Source organism: Salvelinus fontinalis, unplaced genomic scaffold (assembly GCF_029448725.1).
Source record: "Salvelinus fontinalis isolate EN_2023a unplaced genomic scaffold, ASM2944872v1 scaffold_0043, whole genome shotgun sequence".
NCBI classification, from domain to species: domain Eukaryota; kingdom Metazoa; phylum Chordata; class Actinopteri; order Salmoniformes; family Salmonidae; genus Salvelinus; species Salvelinus fontinalis.
Window position 1 is genome coordinate 99602 of NW_026600252.1, and position 17569 is coordinate 117170.

At 42.5% G+C, this 17569-nt stretch overlaps 1 protein-coding gene across 6 annotated transcripts in view; it reads left to right on the forward strand.

The window, feature by feature from the left end:
- Positions 1-340: 340 nt before the first annotated feature.
- LOC129842484 (ral GTPase-activating protein subunit beta-like) overlaps positions 341-17569 on the forward strand; it is an 81897-nt gene continuing 64668 nt past the window's right edge. For 2 of the 6 annotated variants that reach the window (XM_055911050.1, XM_055911051.1), the window contains exons 1-3: positions 343-610; positions 6514-6727; positions 11232-11434. In XM_055911050.1, the coding sequence (XP_055767025.1) occupies positions 6551-6727; positions 11232-11434 (380 nt within the window). In that variant the 5' untranslated portion in view covers positions 343-610; positions 6514-6550. The other 4 variants (XM_055911047.1, XM_055911049.1, XR_008757604.1 and 1 more) reach the window with 3 other exon arrangements.

A 17569-nucleotide genomic window follows, 5' to 3' on the forward strand; every position in this document is an offset into this window, starting at 1 on the left:
CCAAATGTTTATTGAAAACACAAATACATTTGTACAATGAGCATTTGTTGTCGCTCAAATACATCGTTACCGTTGTTGGTCAGCTAGCTAGGGAATTTTTGCCATATTAGCATAGACATGACATGAGTCAAAACACATGGAATCATATAACCTGTCTATATGAACCAGAAAAGAGGAGTCAGTGAAATGTCTCGCTTTTTCTTCTATCTCTGGTTCAGTTGCATAGAAATAGATAGAGAACGTATATTTGTATCTGTGGTATTCTAGCATCTGTGACAGGATGGGAAGTGCCATTGAGGCTATCTCTGCTCCCGACTCATAGGAATCCCCACCCAGTTGACTACTTTAAAATGGTTGAAGCCCGCAATGGAAATTTTCATTCTAAAACGTGTTATATCCATGATGATTCTTCTATCTATCTATCTCTATGTTCAGTTGCCAGTAGCTACTGAGGCTAGCCGTCAACCGGATGACGATTCGACGATTGACGTCGAATGTATGCTTGTCATTGGATGTGAATTTGCTTCAAAGATGGTCCTGCAATATCCTAGTTAGTGTAGTTTGCTGAGAAAACGGACGGTTGATATGACAGTATTTCCTTCCGACACAGGTAAATAGCAATATACAGCCAGCTGCGGTTGATCTGTTGTGTTATTGTTTTCATTAGCTTAGCAAACTAGCTACCGTAAGCTCCAGCTAGCCCGTGCGGCCTTCAATAACAGTGAGACACTGCTTCACACAACGCTGGCTGAAACTTGCTTGCTAGCCCGCTTTGCTGGTTGTACAGGTTGTGACAGCGTAAGTTGCCTAAAGCTAGCCATGCACTATGTTCATTTTCGACTGTGTTAGCTACCTGCCATAACGCAAATTTTGCTACTTAGCTAAATGTCCCATTGGTACCATTGAAGACATAGCTAGTTCGCGCCTGTTGAAGATATCATCAGCTAGCTAACATGGGTGTAACTAACGTTAACCATTAGTCCAAACATTTGGGTTTTGCAGAAAGAACGAGTTTCTATTGAACAAATTCAGGTAGGTCCCTCCCCTTAGTTCGGGTTAAGGGTGTTTTCACATTTGATTCCTTTCAGACAAATTTAGTGAACTCTGCGGTTCTCTTAATTTTTTGTTCAGTGTGAGCACTGCAACGGAACTAAGACCCATTAAGGGCCCCCGAAGCGAACCGAACTGAGACCATTCCGAGAGTTGGTCTGAGTTCGGTTCGCTTGAATTCCGCGGTCCGGTTCACTTTTTTTAGGGCATTGTGAACACAAAGCCCCCCAGGTTCGCCTGTCATTAATCCCACACCAGACCAGGGTTTTCCTAAACTCGGTCCTAGGCCCCTAGAGTACACGTTTTAGTTTTTGCTCTAGCACTACACAGCTGATTCAAATAACCAACCAAAGAACCATAGCTTTGAATATTTGAAATCAACTGTGTAGTGCTAGGGCAACAATCAACTTGTATCCAGTGGGGGCCCCAGAACCGAGTTTGAGAAACCCTGCACTAGATGGTGCCACAAGACAGAAGATGATGTGTAGGTTAACAGAAAAAAATGTCTGCTGTTTTGGGGTATTGATTAGTGATTGTCAACGTGTGGAGTTTTTAGTTCTGATTGTTTGAAAAATGTAATCTATATGTTAAAAAAATAACATTTTAATAATTTAGCGATTTACAGTAGTGAGTGCATACATTTTCGAACTGATCCCCCGTGGGCAATTATCCCATAACTCTGGCGTCGCAAGCTCCATGGTATACCAACGGAGCTACACAGGACCACCTATAGGCTAAGCGAGCTTCCTAAACTGTTTATTAGATTGTGGAGTATGAATAGTGTGAAGATAAAAACATGAGTGGTGAGAATCACAACATGGGGTACCAAATTAATTCTAGCTCTTAAATGGGCAGTAGCCTACATTGGGTGTACAATTTTCAACGACAGCATTATTTTATCTGCATTTATTCTTCAAATTTTATTTGTCACATACACACGGTTAGCAGATGTTAATGCGAGTGTAGCGAAATGCTTGTGCTTCTAGTTCCGACCATGCAGTAATATCTAACAAGTAATCTAACCTAACAATTTAACAACAACTACCTTATACACACAAGTGTAAAGGAATGAATAAGAATATGTACATAAAAAAATATGAATGAGCGATGGCCAAACGGCATAGGCAAGATGCAGTAGATAGTATAGAGTACAGTATATACATATGAGATGAGTAATGTAGTGTATGTAAACATTATATAAAGTGGCATTGTTTAAAGTGGCTAGTGATACTTTTATTCCATACATTTTTCATTATTAAAGTGGCTAGAGATGAGTCAGTATGTTGGCAGCAGCCACTCAATGTTAATGATGGCTGTTTAACAGTCTGATGGCCTTGAGATAGAAGCTGCTTTTCAGTCTCTTGGTCCCCGATTTGATGCACCAGTACTGACCTCGCCTTCTGGAGGATAGCGGGGTGAACAGGCAGTGGCTCGGGTAGTTGTTGTCCTTGATGATCTTTTTGGCCTTCCTGTGACATCGGGTGGTGTAGGTGTCCTGGAGGGCAGGTAGGTTGCCCCCGGTGATGTGTTGTGCAGACCTCACTACCCTCTGGAGAGCCTTACGGTTGTGGGCGGAGCAGTTGCCGTACCAGGCGGTGATGCAGCCCGACAGGATGCTCTCGATTGTGCATCTGTAAAAGTTTGAGTGTTTTTGTTGACAAGCCAAATTTCTTCAGCCTCCTGAGGTTGAAGAGGCGCTGCTGCGCCTTCTTCACCACGCTGTCTGTGTGGTTGGACCATTTCAGTTTGTCTGTGATATGTACGAGGAACTCAACTTTCCAACTTCTCCACTGCTGTCCCGTCGATGTGGATAGGGGGCTGCTCCCTCTGCTGTTTCCTGAAGTTCACGATCATCTCCTTTGTTTTGTTGACATTGAGTGTGAGGTTATTTTCCTGACACCACACTCCGAGGGCCCTCACCTCCTCCCTGTAGGCCGTCTCGTTGTTGTTGGTAATCAAGCCTACCACTGTCGTGTCGTCTGCAAACGTGATGATTGAGTTGGAGGCATGCATGGCCACGCAGTCATGGGTGAACAGGGAGTACAGGAGGGGGCTGAGAACGCACCCTTGTGGGGCCCCAGTGTTGAAGATCAGCGGGGTGGAGATGTTGTTACCTACCCTCACCACCTGGGGCGGCCCTTCAGGAAGTCCAGGACACAGTTGCACAGGGCGGGGTCGAGACCCAGGGTCTCGAGCTTGATGACGAGTTTGGAGGGTACTATAGTGTTAAATGCTGAGCTGTAGTCGATGAACAGCATTCTTACATAGGTATTCCTCTTGTCCAGATGGGTTAGGGCAGTGTGATTGCGATTGTGTCGTCTGTGGACCTATTGGGGCGGTAAGCAAATTGGAGTGGGTCTATGGTGTCAGGTAGGGTGGAGGTGATATGGTCCTTAACTAGTCTCTCAAAGCACTTCATGATGACGGAAATGAGTGCTATGGGGCGATAGTCATTTAGCTCAGTTTCCTTCGCTTTCTTGGGAACAGGAACAATGGTGGCCCTCTTGACGCATGTGGGAACAGCAGACTGGGATAAGGATTGATTGAATATGTCTGTAAACACACCAGCCAGCTGGTCTGCGCATGCTCTGAGGACGCGGCTATGGATGCCGTCTGGGCCGGCAGCCTTGCGAGGGTTAACACGTTTAAATGTTTTACTCACGTTGGCTGCAGTGAAGGAGAGACCGCAGGTTTTGGTAGCGGACCGTGTCAGTGGCACTGTTGTCCTCAAAGCGAGCAAAGAAGTTATTTAGTTTGTCTGGGAGCAAGAAATCGTGGTCCGCGACAGGGCTGGTTTTCCTTTTGTAGTCAGTGATTGACTGTAGACCCTGCCACATACCTCTCGTTTCTGCCAATATTTACGTTAATAGTATCTTCTGATTACAATTGTCTAATCTAGCTGCATTTTTATTATTTTTTATGTTTCCAAACTATTTCCAAAAAATAAACCTAAATATTACATTTACATACGTTTTCAGCCCTTTTACTCAGTACTTTGAAGCACCTTTGGCAGTGATTACAGCCTCAAGTCTTCTTGGGTATGACGCTACAAGCTTTGCACAACTGTAATTGGGGAGTTTCTCCCATTCTCTGCAGATCCTCTCAAGCTCTCAGGTTGGATGGGGAGCGTCACTGCACAGCCATTTTCAGGTCTCTCCAGAGATGTTAGATCGGGTTCAAGTCTGGGCTCTGGCTGGGCCATTCAGAGACTTGTCCCGAAGCCACTCCTGTGTTGTTTTGGCTGTGTACTTCGGGTTGTTGTCCTGTTGGAAGGTGAACCTTCGCCCCCAGTCTGAGGTAGTGAGTGCTCTGGAGCAGGCTTTTATCAAGGATCTCTCTGTACTTTGCTCCGTTCATCCTTCCCTCGATTCTGACTAGTCTCACAGTCCCTGCCACTGAAAAACATCCCCACAGCATGATGCTGTCACCACCATGCTTCACCGTAGGGATGGTGCCAGGTTTCCTCTAGATGTGATGCTTGACATTAATGCCAAAGAGTTCAATATTGTTTTCATCAGACCAGAGAATCTTGTTTACGTGCCCTTTGGCAAACTCCAAGCGGGCTGTCATGTGCCTTTTTTTACTGAGGAATGGCTTCCATTTGGCCACTCTACCATAAAGGCCTGATTGGTGGAGTGCTGCAGAGATGGTTGTCCTTCTGGAAGGTTCTCCCATCTCTGCAGAGGAATTCTGGATCTGTCAGTTCTTGGTCACCTCCCTTCTCCCCCGATTGCTCAGTTTGGCTGGGTGGCCAGCTCTAGGACGTCTTGGTGGTTCCAAACTACTTCCATTTAAGAATGGTGGTGGCCACTATGTTCTTGGACCTTCAATGCTGCAGAAATGTTTTGGTACCTTCCCCAGATCTGTGCCTCAACACAATCCTGTCTCTTAGCTCTACGGACAATTCCTTCAACCTCTTGGCTTTATTTTTGCTCTTATATGCTCTATGGGACCTTATATAGATAGGTGTGTGCCTTTTTCAAATCAAGTCCAACCAATTGAATTTTCCACAGGTGGACTGGAATCCAGTTGTAGAAACATCTCAAGGATGATCAATGGAAACAGGATGCACCTATGCTCAATTTCAAGTCTCATAGCAAAGGGTCTGAATACTTATGTAAATAAGTTATTTCTGTTTAAAAAAATGTTTTTAACAAGTGTGCAATGTTTTCTTAAACCTGTTTTCACTTTGTCATTATGGGGTATTGTGTGTAGATTGAGGGGAATAAAAAAAAAAATCTGTTTTACAATAATGCTGTAACGTAACAAAATGTGGAAAAAGTCAATGGGTCTGAATAATTTCACGATGCACAAAGTTGTTTACATCCCTGTTAGTGAGCATTTTTCCTTTGCCAAGATATGCCACACCTCTCAGGTGGAAGGTCTATCAATAAACTGATTAAACAACATGATCATTACACAGCTGTACCTTGTGCTGGCAACAATCAAAGGCCACTCTAAAATGTGCAGTTTTGTCACACAACACAATGCCACAGATGTCTCTAATTTTGAGGTACTGCACAATTGGCATGCTGAATGCAGCAAATCCAACAGAGCTGTTGCCAGATAATTGAATGTTAGTTTCTCTACCATAACCCAATGTCGTTTTAGGGAATTTGTCAGTATGTCCAACCGGCCTCCCATCCGCAGCCGGGGAGGGGGGATCGGGGGTACTGGCTCCCTGCCCAGTCATGTGAAATCATAGATTAGGGCCTAATAAATGTATTTCATTTGACTGATTTCATTCTATGAACTGCAACTCAGTAAAATCTTAGAAATTGTTGCATTTCTATTTCTCTTTAGTGTAGCTAGTATAGCAAAACAGCAAGTGTGTGTCTGTTGCTCATGCAATCTGGGCCTGTTGTCTGTTTTATCATGCAGTTGTCAATGGGTTCAGGGTTGCCTTTTATTTTTTGATGTTACCCAGCAATAATTTGGTTTTGCCTAACCTTGAGTCAAAACATCTTTAGGCAACTTGGCTGGCTAGCTAACTTATCTCTAGAAAGAGCTGTGCACTAAATTGTTTTACTAAGTTATTGCTGTGCACGTCTTCTATGCTTTTCAAAATGACCTTTTACTGTTGTGCACCTGAACAGTATCTGTCTCCAGTCCACTATTTGGCACTTGCAAAGTGCATTTGGCACTCTCAGTGAAGCCCTTTTTGTTAATATTCGCATTCCTTTTAGATAATTCTGGCGATAACACTTCAAGGCTCTCTCTCTGTTCAATATCGTATTCACAGCGTGGGTCTACTTCAATTGTGCCTTTTCACAAAGTTCGACATGTTTGAACTTTTGAAGCTACATGAAAAGGTCAAACTGAATATGAATTTATGGGAATATCAAGCATCAGGGTCCACCTTATGTAATGGGCATTTGTTGTTGCTTTAATAAGTCTACTTCAGGCTGGCTCTGAGTCCACTCTGTTTACGCATATGCTGACTCCACTCCTCTGTACACACAGGTAACCATTGGACCCAGTAGAAGCAAAAGCCACCGCCATGTATTCGGAATGGAGGTCTCTGCACCTGGTGGTGCAGAGCGACCTAGGCCACCTGAGTGTCCTTCACTCGTACCCTCCGGTGGTGGGGCGTGACGTGGCCAATGCAGTGGTTAGACCTCTGGGGGTGACCCTGGGCACCCCGTCCACCGATAGCCTGCTCAAGACCGACAAAGAGGTAGGCAGACTGTGCTGAAAACACCCCAGATTCTTTTGCATAGCTGAATCAGATGTGTATGTAGATGCATGTGTATGCCATACAGGTGGATACTTTTTTTGATTTGGCCCATCTAGGGGAACTACCCTAGAAACCCAACATTCCATCTCGCATTTTACATTCAAGGGGAATAAGCTAGCTACAGCTGTCAGTTGAAAGTGAAGTTGGAATGTTGGATTTCTAGGGTAGTTCCCCAACTAGGCCTACTTGATTTTTTTGCTGTAGGTACAGGGAGAGTATACTAATGTCAAGCTCTACTTCATTGCCACTCATTAGAATTGAAAAGTTTCTTCCCTCTTTAGCTCCAAGTTCTTCTGACATTGTTCTGCCTATTTCCTCAAAAACAGGCTACATGATACATCCAACACACCTTTCATAGTCTAGACTTTGTCAGTCCCTTATTTTTAGAGAACCAAGGAGACTGAATGGTCACCTGCACATTTGGACTAAGGCTACATCCTGGAAATTGAAATATTATAATACTTTTTTTCTACTGTGCTTGATTGAAAAACACACCACCATCACCTCCCTCTCTAAAATTATGTTGTGTTTTCAAATCTCTTCTCTCTGATTGCTGCTGGGTGAAAAATAGCATTTTTCCACCCCCTTTTGTCTGTGGAAAATGTGCTGCTTACTTCCCCATCATGTTTGCCTTGTAGCTCGGATACCCCCAGGCCTCTGAGCTTGCTTGATAACATAACAGGATTTCCTGAGTATACCTCCGGGGCATTCGACCCCTGCGGATTTATAGTGACAGTGTTTCTCCACCCCAGTGGAAAACGTCTCTTTGAGCTCACCCCCAGTCCAGTCTCAGCAGCCAGATAAGGCTTGTTTGTAATAGGCGAAGGAACATGTAAACCATCTGCCAAAGAATGTACGCATGGCCTTAAGTCCCTTGTCTTTCTCTTTCCTGCTAATTTTAGTTTGCCTGATAAGTCTCTTGTCGTGCACTTATTTATATAGTACCAGTCAAAAGTTTGGACACACTCATTCAAGGGTTTTTCTTTATTTTGACTATTTTCTACGTTGTACAATAATAGTGAAGGCATCAACTATGAAATAACACATGGAATGTAGATACCAAAAAAGTGTTAAACAAATCAAAAAATATATAGCCACCCTTTGCCTTGATGACAGCTTTGCATTCTCTCAAGAGTTCCCATATGCTGAGCACTTGGTTGCTGCTTTTGAGATGTGTCTGTTACTTGAACTCCATGTAGTATTTATTTGGGCTGCATATTCTGAGGCTGGTAACTCTAATAAACTTCTCCTCTGCAGCAGCGGTAACTCTGGGTCTTCCTTTCCTGTGGTGGTCCTCATGAGAGCCAGTTTCATCATAGCGCTTGATGGTTTTTGTGACTGCACTTGAAGAAACTTTCAGAGTTCTTGAAATGTTGTGTATTGAGTGACCATGTCTTAAGCTAATGATTGACGGTCGTTTCTCTTTGCTTATTTGAGCTGTTCCTGCATTTTTATTTATTTATTTATTTATTTTACCAGGTAAGTTGACTGAGAACACGTTCTCATTTGCAGCAACGACCTGGGGAATAGTTACAGGGGAGAGGAGGGGGATGAATGAGCCAATTGTAAACGGGATTATTAGGTGACCATGATGGTTTGAGGGCCAGATTGGGAATTTAGCCAGGACACCGGGGTTAACACCCCTACTCTTACGATAAGTGCCATGGGATCTTTAATGACCTCAGAGAGTCAGGACACCCGTTTAACGTCCCATCCGAAAGACGGCACCCTACACAGGTCAGTGTCCCCAATCACTGCCCTGGGGCATTGGGATATTTTTTAGACCAGAGGAAAGAGTGCCTCCTACTGGCCCTCCAACACCACTTCCAGCAGCATCTGGTCTCCCATCCAGGGACTGACCAGGACCAACCCTGCTTAGCTTTAGAAGCAAGCCAGCAGTGGTATGCAGGGTGGTATGCTGCTGGCTAATATGTCCATAATATGTCCATAATAATAATATAATAATAATAATAATGTCCATAATATGGACTTGCTATTTTACCAAATAGGGCTATCTTCTGTATACCACCCCTACCTTGACACAACCCAACTGATTGGCTCAAACGCATTAAGAAGGAAAGAAATTCCACAAATGAACTTAACAAGGCACACCTGTTAATTTAAATGTATTCCAGGTGACTACCTCATGAGTAGGGGTTGAAGCTGGTTGCCAAGAGTGTACAAAGCTGTCATCAAGGCAAAGGGTGGCTATTTTGAAGAATATAAAATATATTTTGATTTATTTAACACTTTTTGGTATTACAGAATTACATATGTGTAATGTAGAAAATAAAGAAAAACCCTAGAATGAGTAGGTGTTCTAAAACTTTTGACCTATTTGTTTATTTATATATACAGTTGAAGTCGGAAGTTTACTTACACCTTAGCCAAGTACATTTAAAATAAGTTTTTAACAATTCCTGACATTTAATCCTAGTAAAAATCCCTATCTTAGGTCAGTTAGGATCACCACTTTATTTAAGAATGTACATTTTCAGAATAATAGTAGAGAATAATTTATTTCAGCTTTTATTTCTTTCATCACATTCCCAGTGGGTCAGAAGTGTACATACACTCAATTAGTATTTGGTAGCATTGCCTTTCAATTGTTTGACTTGGGTCAAATGTTTTGGGTAGCCTTCCACAAGCTTCCCCCAATACATTGGGTGACTTTTGGCCCTATCCTCCTGACAGTGCAGGTGTAACTGAGTCAGGTATTTAGGCCTCCTTGCCCGCACACGCTTTTTCAGTTCTGCCCACAAATTGTCTATAGGATTGAGGTTCGGGCTTTGTGATGGCCACTACAATACCTTGACTTTGTTGTCCTTAAGCCATTATGCCACAACTTTGGAAGTATGCTTGGGGTCATTGTCCATTTGGAAGACCCATTTGCGACCAAGCTTTAACTTCCTGACTGATGCCTTGAGATGTTGCTTTCAATATATCCACACAATTTTCCCCCCTCATGATGCCATCTATTTTGTGAAGTGCACCAGTCCCTCCTGCAGCAAAGCACCCCCACATCAGGATGCTGCTACCCCCATGCTCCACCGTTATGCCCCTTAGATATTAATTTAGAATCCTCCAATCCTCTTATGCTGTAGCCTACTCCCGACCGTCACGTTGTACAGCGCCGTATTTTCCATCCCAACGGAAACCCTGTTGGTTTCATTTTTTGTTTTTCTCTGAATAGAAACACCATAGTATATTAATCAAATGAATTAAGACACATTTCTTAATCAATCCCACTTACTATGTTATTACAATAAAGGTTTTAAATTCTCTGGTAATGCCAATATGGAAGTCAAATGCTTCTCAAAGATGCTTCTCTGGTCAAACTAGCACTAACAGAAAAAATGTCTGACAAATAAATAACGTGCCACAGCGGGCTGCTGCAGAATGACAACTTTTAAAGGAGGAACCACTGTACATTTTGGTTGATTTAAAAAAAAAAAATATATATATATTTTTTAATTTTCTTCTATATTTCTTCTATTTAAATATAGAATGTAGGTCCTTGAAAATTACAGTTAAGTACTTAAAGTCCTTAAGTCCTCGAATTTGACTTGGCAGTATGAACCCTGCATAGGCTACTTGCCTGGCCTGTAAGTGAAAGATAAAATCACCTGCTATTGAAATAATGCATGTAATTATTATTATTCTTTTTTGGTTTCGTTTTGGTATCAAGTATCGTTTAGATTCTGCACTCTAGAGGATTTTGCATTTCACACTTTATTTGTCTCTTCTTTTGCTGTTATAGTAAATCTTTCCAAATCAATGTAAGAACACAAAGACATGCTAATTTAAAAGATGGCTAGTCATTATTTGCCTGGTTCTGTATGGAAGGCAGGCGCATTATGGGACACAGGCCAGGTCATTATCAATTTTTAGTGTGACCAAATCATGTGCTGGTGCCGCCAACTGAAAAAGTTAGTGTAGAACACTGTAGTTTATAAAGGGGTAGTTCACCTAGCTTGGCTAACCACCCTGATTGCTGTGTTTTGAGACATGACAGAATGGTGAACACCGCAATCAGGCGGGTTTCACCAAGCAATAGGCCTAGTTCACCTACATTTCTGAATGATTTGAATTCATTTTTGAAAGTAGCTTTGATCCACACTCAAGGTTTTGAATGCTACATATAGTCACTGTCACTCATGTGGATGAACAATCACTCTACACTAACTTTTTCAGTTGGCGGCACCAGCACATGATTTGGTCACACAAAAAATTGATAATGACCTGAAATTAAGTTCATTTCACTACAATCAGCATAATTAAGCATAAAGAAAATTGTTTACCTCAATGCAGCAATAGTTCATCTTATTGTGGTCATCTTTCAAGTGTTAAGTCATGACATGACATCTGACTGTCTAGTTTGCTGCAGTCCAGTGCGCAATGTCTCTTTCTAACGGCAGAGTTCTTGGTGTGGTGTGATTGACAGGTAAAGTGGACAATGGAGGTGCTGTGCTACGGCCTGACCCTGCCTTTGGACGGGGACACAGTCAAGCTGTGCGTGGACGTCTACACGGACTGGATAATGGCGCTGGTTGCTCCGCGCGACTCCATCCCCCAGCCAATCGCCAAGGAGCCCAACCTCTACGTGCAGACCATCCTCAAACACCTCCACAACCTCTTCCTGCCCAGGTACAAGCTAACTGTGTGCCTACGCTCTGGCTAACCACTAATTGTGTGCCTACGCTCTGGTAACCTCTAACGGTGTGTCTAGATTGTGTGTTGCATTTTCTTAATAGATACTAGCCACTCGCAAATGCTGTTGACGGATGGATGGATGATGTTGTGTATTGATTTGGTTCGATGAACTAATGGAGGGTATCTTATGTAACGTATTACAATTTCTTGACCTTAAAGGGATAGCTCACCCAAAATTACATATTGGTTCTCTTTCAAATACTTGTTTCAATGTATCACATATGGGGGTTCACTAAGGACCGCCTAATCCCAGAAGTACCAATCAAAACGTTTGTTGGAGACAGGTAGAATGGTAAATAAGGTGAGACCTTCACTTCCATAAAAAGAGCCACTCCCCAGGCCTCTGGTAATTCTAATTTATCTTCCTCACAAAGAGTATCTCTATTCTATTCTCATATTCACTGGATACCTGCTCTCAAGTGAACAGTGAAGAATATCGCTGTCGAGCGTAGGTCTTCAGACCCTGTTGAGTACTAACCGGAAGGTTTTTTGTGTTGAAATGTATTTTTACTTCTCAGTTACCGTCGGTAACTAGCTCTACGGCTCGCTTACCCTACCCGCAACATGGTAGCATTGTTAGCTCCCTTCACCCTGAGGTAGCTGCTAGTTAGCTAACACACAGGCAAGCTAACCAAACCAGCATTGCTACCTGCAACACAGTAAAATTGCTAGCTCCCTTCTCTAGAGTAGTTAAACCTATGTTTTATTTGTTTGTGTTAACTAGACTTACTGGCTAGTCTCACGGCTCTGTGGTTGTGAGAGAATACCTACCTGACGTCAAACTGCCCCCACGTGGTTCCCTTCAGCCAGCACTATGCTAGCTACAGCATACCTTAGCCACGAGATAGCTGTAGCTAGCTTACACATTACTATGCTCATCCTAGCTAGCATTAGCCATAAGGCTTCTACTAGCTAGCTTACAGTGGCTAGCGTTCTGGAAAGTGGCTTGGGTCTAAAATTATTTAGTGAGCCTTGCGGATGGCCCTGACCTTAAAGATCTCATCCAGGCCTGCCTGTCTGTTTGACTCCATGTACCTTGCTTGCTGTGGTGATAATCCTTCTCAGCATATTTCTCTGGCTGACGGTGGCATTTCCAAACCAACAAACAATACAAAAAGTTCATACTCTCAATGAAAGATTTGTTAAACAGAGTCAGTATAGTACAGTCAACATTAAAAGATCCCAGCTTTTTGAGAAAGTAGAGTCTCTGTTGAATCTTTTTGAAGATCAGGTCTGTACATTTACTCCACTGAAGTTTATTGTCCAAGAGGACACCCAGATATTTATATTCCTTTACAATCTCGATGTTCTGAGCTGCAACTTCTAACAGAGGTAGGTGCTGTACACTTCCTGAAGTATATGAACATCTTTTTGGTCTTGTTGTTATTGAGGACCAAGTGTGATTCGTCACACCACTCTACAAAGTTGTAATTTAGGACCGGGCCATAGTGTTCCTCATTATCATGCAACGGGCTGATCAAAGCAGTTTCATCAGCAAACTTAACGAGGTGTTTGTCAGGATGGGAACTAGTACAACTATTAGTGTACAAGATGTACAGGAGTGGGGACAAAACACATCCCTGAGGAGAGCCTGTGTTGGTGGTGCGTATGTCTGACACGTGGGGACCTACTTTGACCCGCTGTGACCTCTGGCTCATGAAGTCCAACACCTACAAAACCAGCCCCCTATCTAAGGAGAAGTCCCTTATGAGTCTCTGTGCCAGATTGTAAGGCTGGATTGTGTTCAAGGCAGAAGAAAAGTCAACATACAGAACCCTGACCCTCTAGATGTTTATAGACCATGTAGAGGAGAGTAAGAATGGAATCATCAAGTCTTCTGATGGGCAAACTGAAACGGGTCGAGGAGCTTCTGGGTGGCGCAATTTTCTCGAAAGCATTTAATTACTAAGGATGTCAAAGTGACAGGGCGGTAGTCATTCAGCACAGATGGATTAGATGCTTTAGGAATGGGTATAACTATTGAGTTTTTCCACAAAACTGGCACGTTGTTGGTCGAGAGGATTGGAAAATGTCTGGAAACACCAGAGAATTGTTCAGCACAGTGCTTTAACACACGTCCACTTATTTTGCCTGGGCTTTTGTGTGCGTTACTTCCCTTAAACAACTTCAAATATCAGCCGGTTTAACAACAACTCTCTCAAACATTTTGTAATGATGCTTCCATTTGTTTTACCTCTGACACAAAGTCATCAGATTCAAATCTTGAGACAAACAGTCAGTTCATTAGCCATGTTCTGGCCCTCATGTCTCCCAAGGTCAGCATTCCCCCCCCCCCCCTCCAATGGATTTAATCCCTTGCCAGGCCACCCTTAAGTTTCCTCTCTTGTATGCCTCCTTGTCAACCAGTATCTGTCTTTTGATCTCACGTTGTACATCTCTTAAAGCCTGTCTATTACCCTCAGCATAAACTGCCTTCTTCCTATTAAGTAGTGATTCTAGATTTGTTTTGATACCCAAGGGTTATTGTTAGGGAAGATTTTACAGATTTTATTAGGCACAACTGACTCAACACAAGTTTACGTCTGAAAAAACATCTGTGATCAGAGCTGCTGTCCTCGAATACCTCTCACCATAGTACAGTCAAAACACCCTTGGAGAGACGAGTGATACTATTGTCGTTCCAGATCTGGACAGTTTTAACTGTAGGTTTCTCCCTCCAGGAGCTGACAGTAGGTTGGCTGGAGGTAGACAACATTGGTCTGATTTCCCCAGAGGAGGTCTGGTGGTGTCAGAAAGCATTTGGTATTGTCCCATAGCACAAATCAAGAGTCTTATTTTTCCTAGTGTGACATTTCACATACTGGTGGTACATGCTCAGGACCAAAGTACAGTTGTTAAAATCCCCTAAAACAAATTCGGGTGCGTCAGGGAGATGAATTACAGTTTCTGTGACGGATAATAAATCATCTCTGATGCTTTTGTATATTAGCTTTTGTTTGAATGTACACAACGGTAACAAACAATTGGGGGGAACTCACGGGGCAGATAGTAGGGTTGCAGTGACACAGAAAGCAGTTCAATAGCCAACGGCGACTCGACAAAAGTCACCAACATGCGCAAGAAAGAAAGCGACGCCTTCAACTACTGCCAGCCCTGCAAACCTGGGCCCTGTGGCATTCCATTGGTTCCTGCATCTCGCCCCAGCCTCACAGCTGGGAGGGGGCAACAGACTGGCCTTGGGGCACTGAGGTCCCCGGCGATGCAGTTGTCTGCCAAGACTCAGGTTAAGCCCTTGAACCAGGCCAAACCTGTAGGGAAGCAGTTTTGCGCCACAACAAGGATCTGCCCCTCTAACACTCTTAACCTCTCTGAGATATGTGGGATGCTAGCGCAGCCAGTGAAAGTGCAAGGCTCCAAATTCAAAACAACAAAAATCTCATAATTAAAATTTCTCAAGCATACAAGTATCTTACACAGTTTTAAAGATAAAATTCTCGTTAATCCAGCCACAGTGTCTGATTTCAAAAATGCTTTACAGCGAAAGCACCACAAACGATTGTTAGGTCACCACCAAGTCACAGAAAAATCCAGCCATTTTTCCAGCCAAAGAGAGGAGTCACTAAAAGCACAAATAGAGATAAAATGAATCACTAACCTTTTGATGATCATTATCAGATGACACTCATAGGACTTCATGTTACACAATACATGTATGTTTTGTTCGCTAAAGTGCATATTTATATCAAAAAATCAAATTTTGCATTGGCGCGTTACGTTCAGTAGTTCTAAAACATGCATTGATTTTGCAGAGAGCCACATCAAGTTACAGAAATACTCATCATAAATGTTGATATACAAGTGTTACACATGGAATTAGAGATATACTCCTTAATGTAACCGCTGTGTCAGATTTCAAAAAAACTTTACAGAAAAAGCACACCATGCAATAATCTGAGTACAGCGTTCAGACAAAGCAGCCAAAAGGATATACGCCATATTGGGTAGTCAACATTAGTCAGAAATAGCATTATAAATATTCACTTACCTTTTTGATGATCTTCATCAGAATGCACTCCTAGGAATCCCAGTTCCACCATAAATGGTTGATTTGTTCGATAATGTCCATCATTTATGTCCAAATAGCTTCTTTTGTTAGGGCGTTAGGTAAACAAATCCAAACGTGCGTTCAGGTCCAGCCGAACGTCGGACAAAAAGTTATATTACAGGTTGTAAAAACATGCCAAATTAAGTATAGAATCAATCTTTAGGATGTTTTTAACATAAATCTTCAATAATGTTCCAAACAGAGAATTACATTGTCTGTAGAAAAGCAATGGTACGAGAGCTAACTCATGAGCCCAAGGCACTCTGCCAGACCACTGACTCAAACAGCTCTTATGAGCCCCTCCTATATAGTAGAATCCTCAAACAAGTTTCTACAGGTGGTTGACATCTAGTGGAAGCCTTAGGAAGTGCAACATAACCAATATCCCACTATCTACAATAGGGGATAAGTAAAAAAAAAACTACAAGCCTCAGATTTCCCACTTTCTGGTTGGATTTTTCTCAGGTTTTCGCCTGCCATATGAGTTCTGTTATACTCAGACATCATTCAAACAGTTTTAGAAACTTCAGAGTGTTTTCTATCCAATACTACTAATAATATGCATATATTAGCATCTGGGACAGAGTAGCAGGCAGTTTACTCTGGACACCTTATTCATCCAAGCTACTCAATACTGCCCCCATGTCACCAAGAAGTTAAGGGAGGTAAGAGAGGTTGGTCAACCTAGGATGGATCCCTTGCGGTTAAGGAGGATGGTGTGCAGGGCCTCTGCCCTACCCTCTCTATTTGGGTTTAATAGTTGCTACTCCTACCCCTCCTAGTTTCCACCCCAAAACAACAGTGATTTTCCGGTTGGCCATTACAATCCTTGCAGCTATCGTCATACCCTAGTGAACGAAGCAAGGAAAGAGACGGACTCTTGGAAAAGAGTACCGGCCCCTTATGCACACTCTCTGTTTTATATTTAGTCAGTTTTTTTTGTGTCAATGGTGTGACTATATAGATTGTTCCTTCCTACATTCTGTTTTCAGTGGTCCTATGCTCCTTGTAAGATCTTTTGGATGAAGAGAAGGTTCATAATTGTTCGGTCCTCTAACCGCTTTCTCGGCCTGCCAAGGCCACTACATTTATACAGTTTACCATGACTATTGTGCCATCTCTAAGGGGGGGAGGACGTCACTTACGCACAGTCTCTTTAAGCTCATTCTGGTACGTGTCTATTGTGCTTAAGAATAATTTTCATAGCAGCTTTTATCTTCTGAAAAGTGTCTAATGTAATATGCCTCTGTCTTTCGCTTTACTACTGTCCTTGGCATCCCTGATTTGTATGTGACTCATTTCAGGAAACTAGGCGAATGTCGCCTGTCACTACTTCACAGGAGCTCCATTTGAACCTAAACTTTGTTTTTTAATCAAAATGTATTTCATGGCAGAAATGCCTTCTTGAACATGTGAACTTTCATGTGCCTTAATAACAAACTTGTATGCCATCTGTAAATACCAATACAATTGTTAAATTACGAGCCTAGTTGGTTTAGCCATGGAAAAAGTGAGCAACCTTCCTGTTAGCCATGATTGGCTGAGATAATGAGTGGGCTGTACATGCCGAGAGATGATGAGTTCGGATTAGTCTGCCATGTAGCACGCTTCTGTCAATAATATGAGCTGGCCGGTATGTGTAGGTAATCCTTTCTAACTCTTTTTTTGAAGTCACTGGAATTAGAGTATGATAGTTAAGGAGATGGAGAAATTATGGCATTTGATTGCAAATATGCAGACTGAGTCGAAAAGAGAACACACAGAAGGCTGGTGTTTTTATAAAACACCTGTATCCGGATTACATCTTCAAACTAAGGCAGCCATGGCATCCGTGACAGAGGGAGAAGCGTCCATCCATGTATAAGGGTAAGAGTCTAGCTAGCTACATTTTCAGATATTACAAATTTTGTCAGTCATTTCCATTTCAAGTTAGTGTACTGTTAGCTAGCTAATGTTATCTGGCTGGCTAGCGTTACGTGTCTGATCTGTGTAGCAATATTATT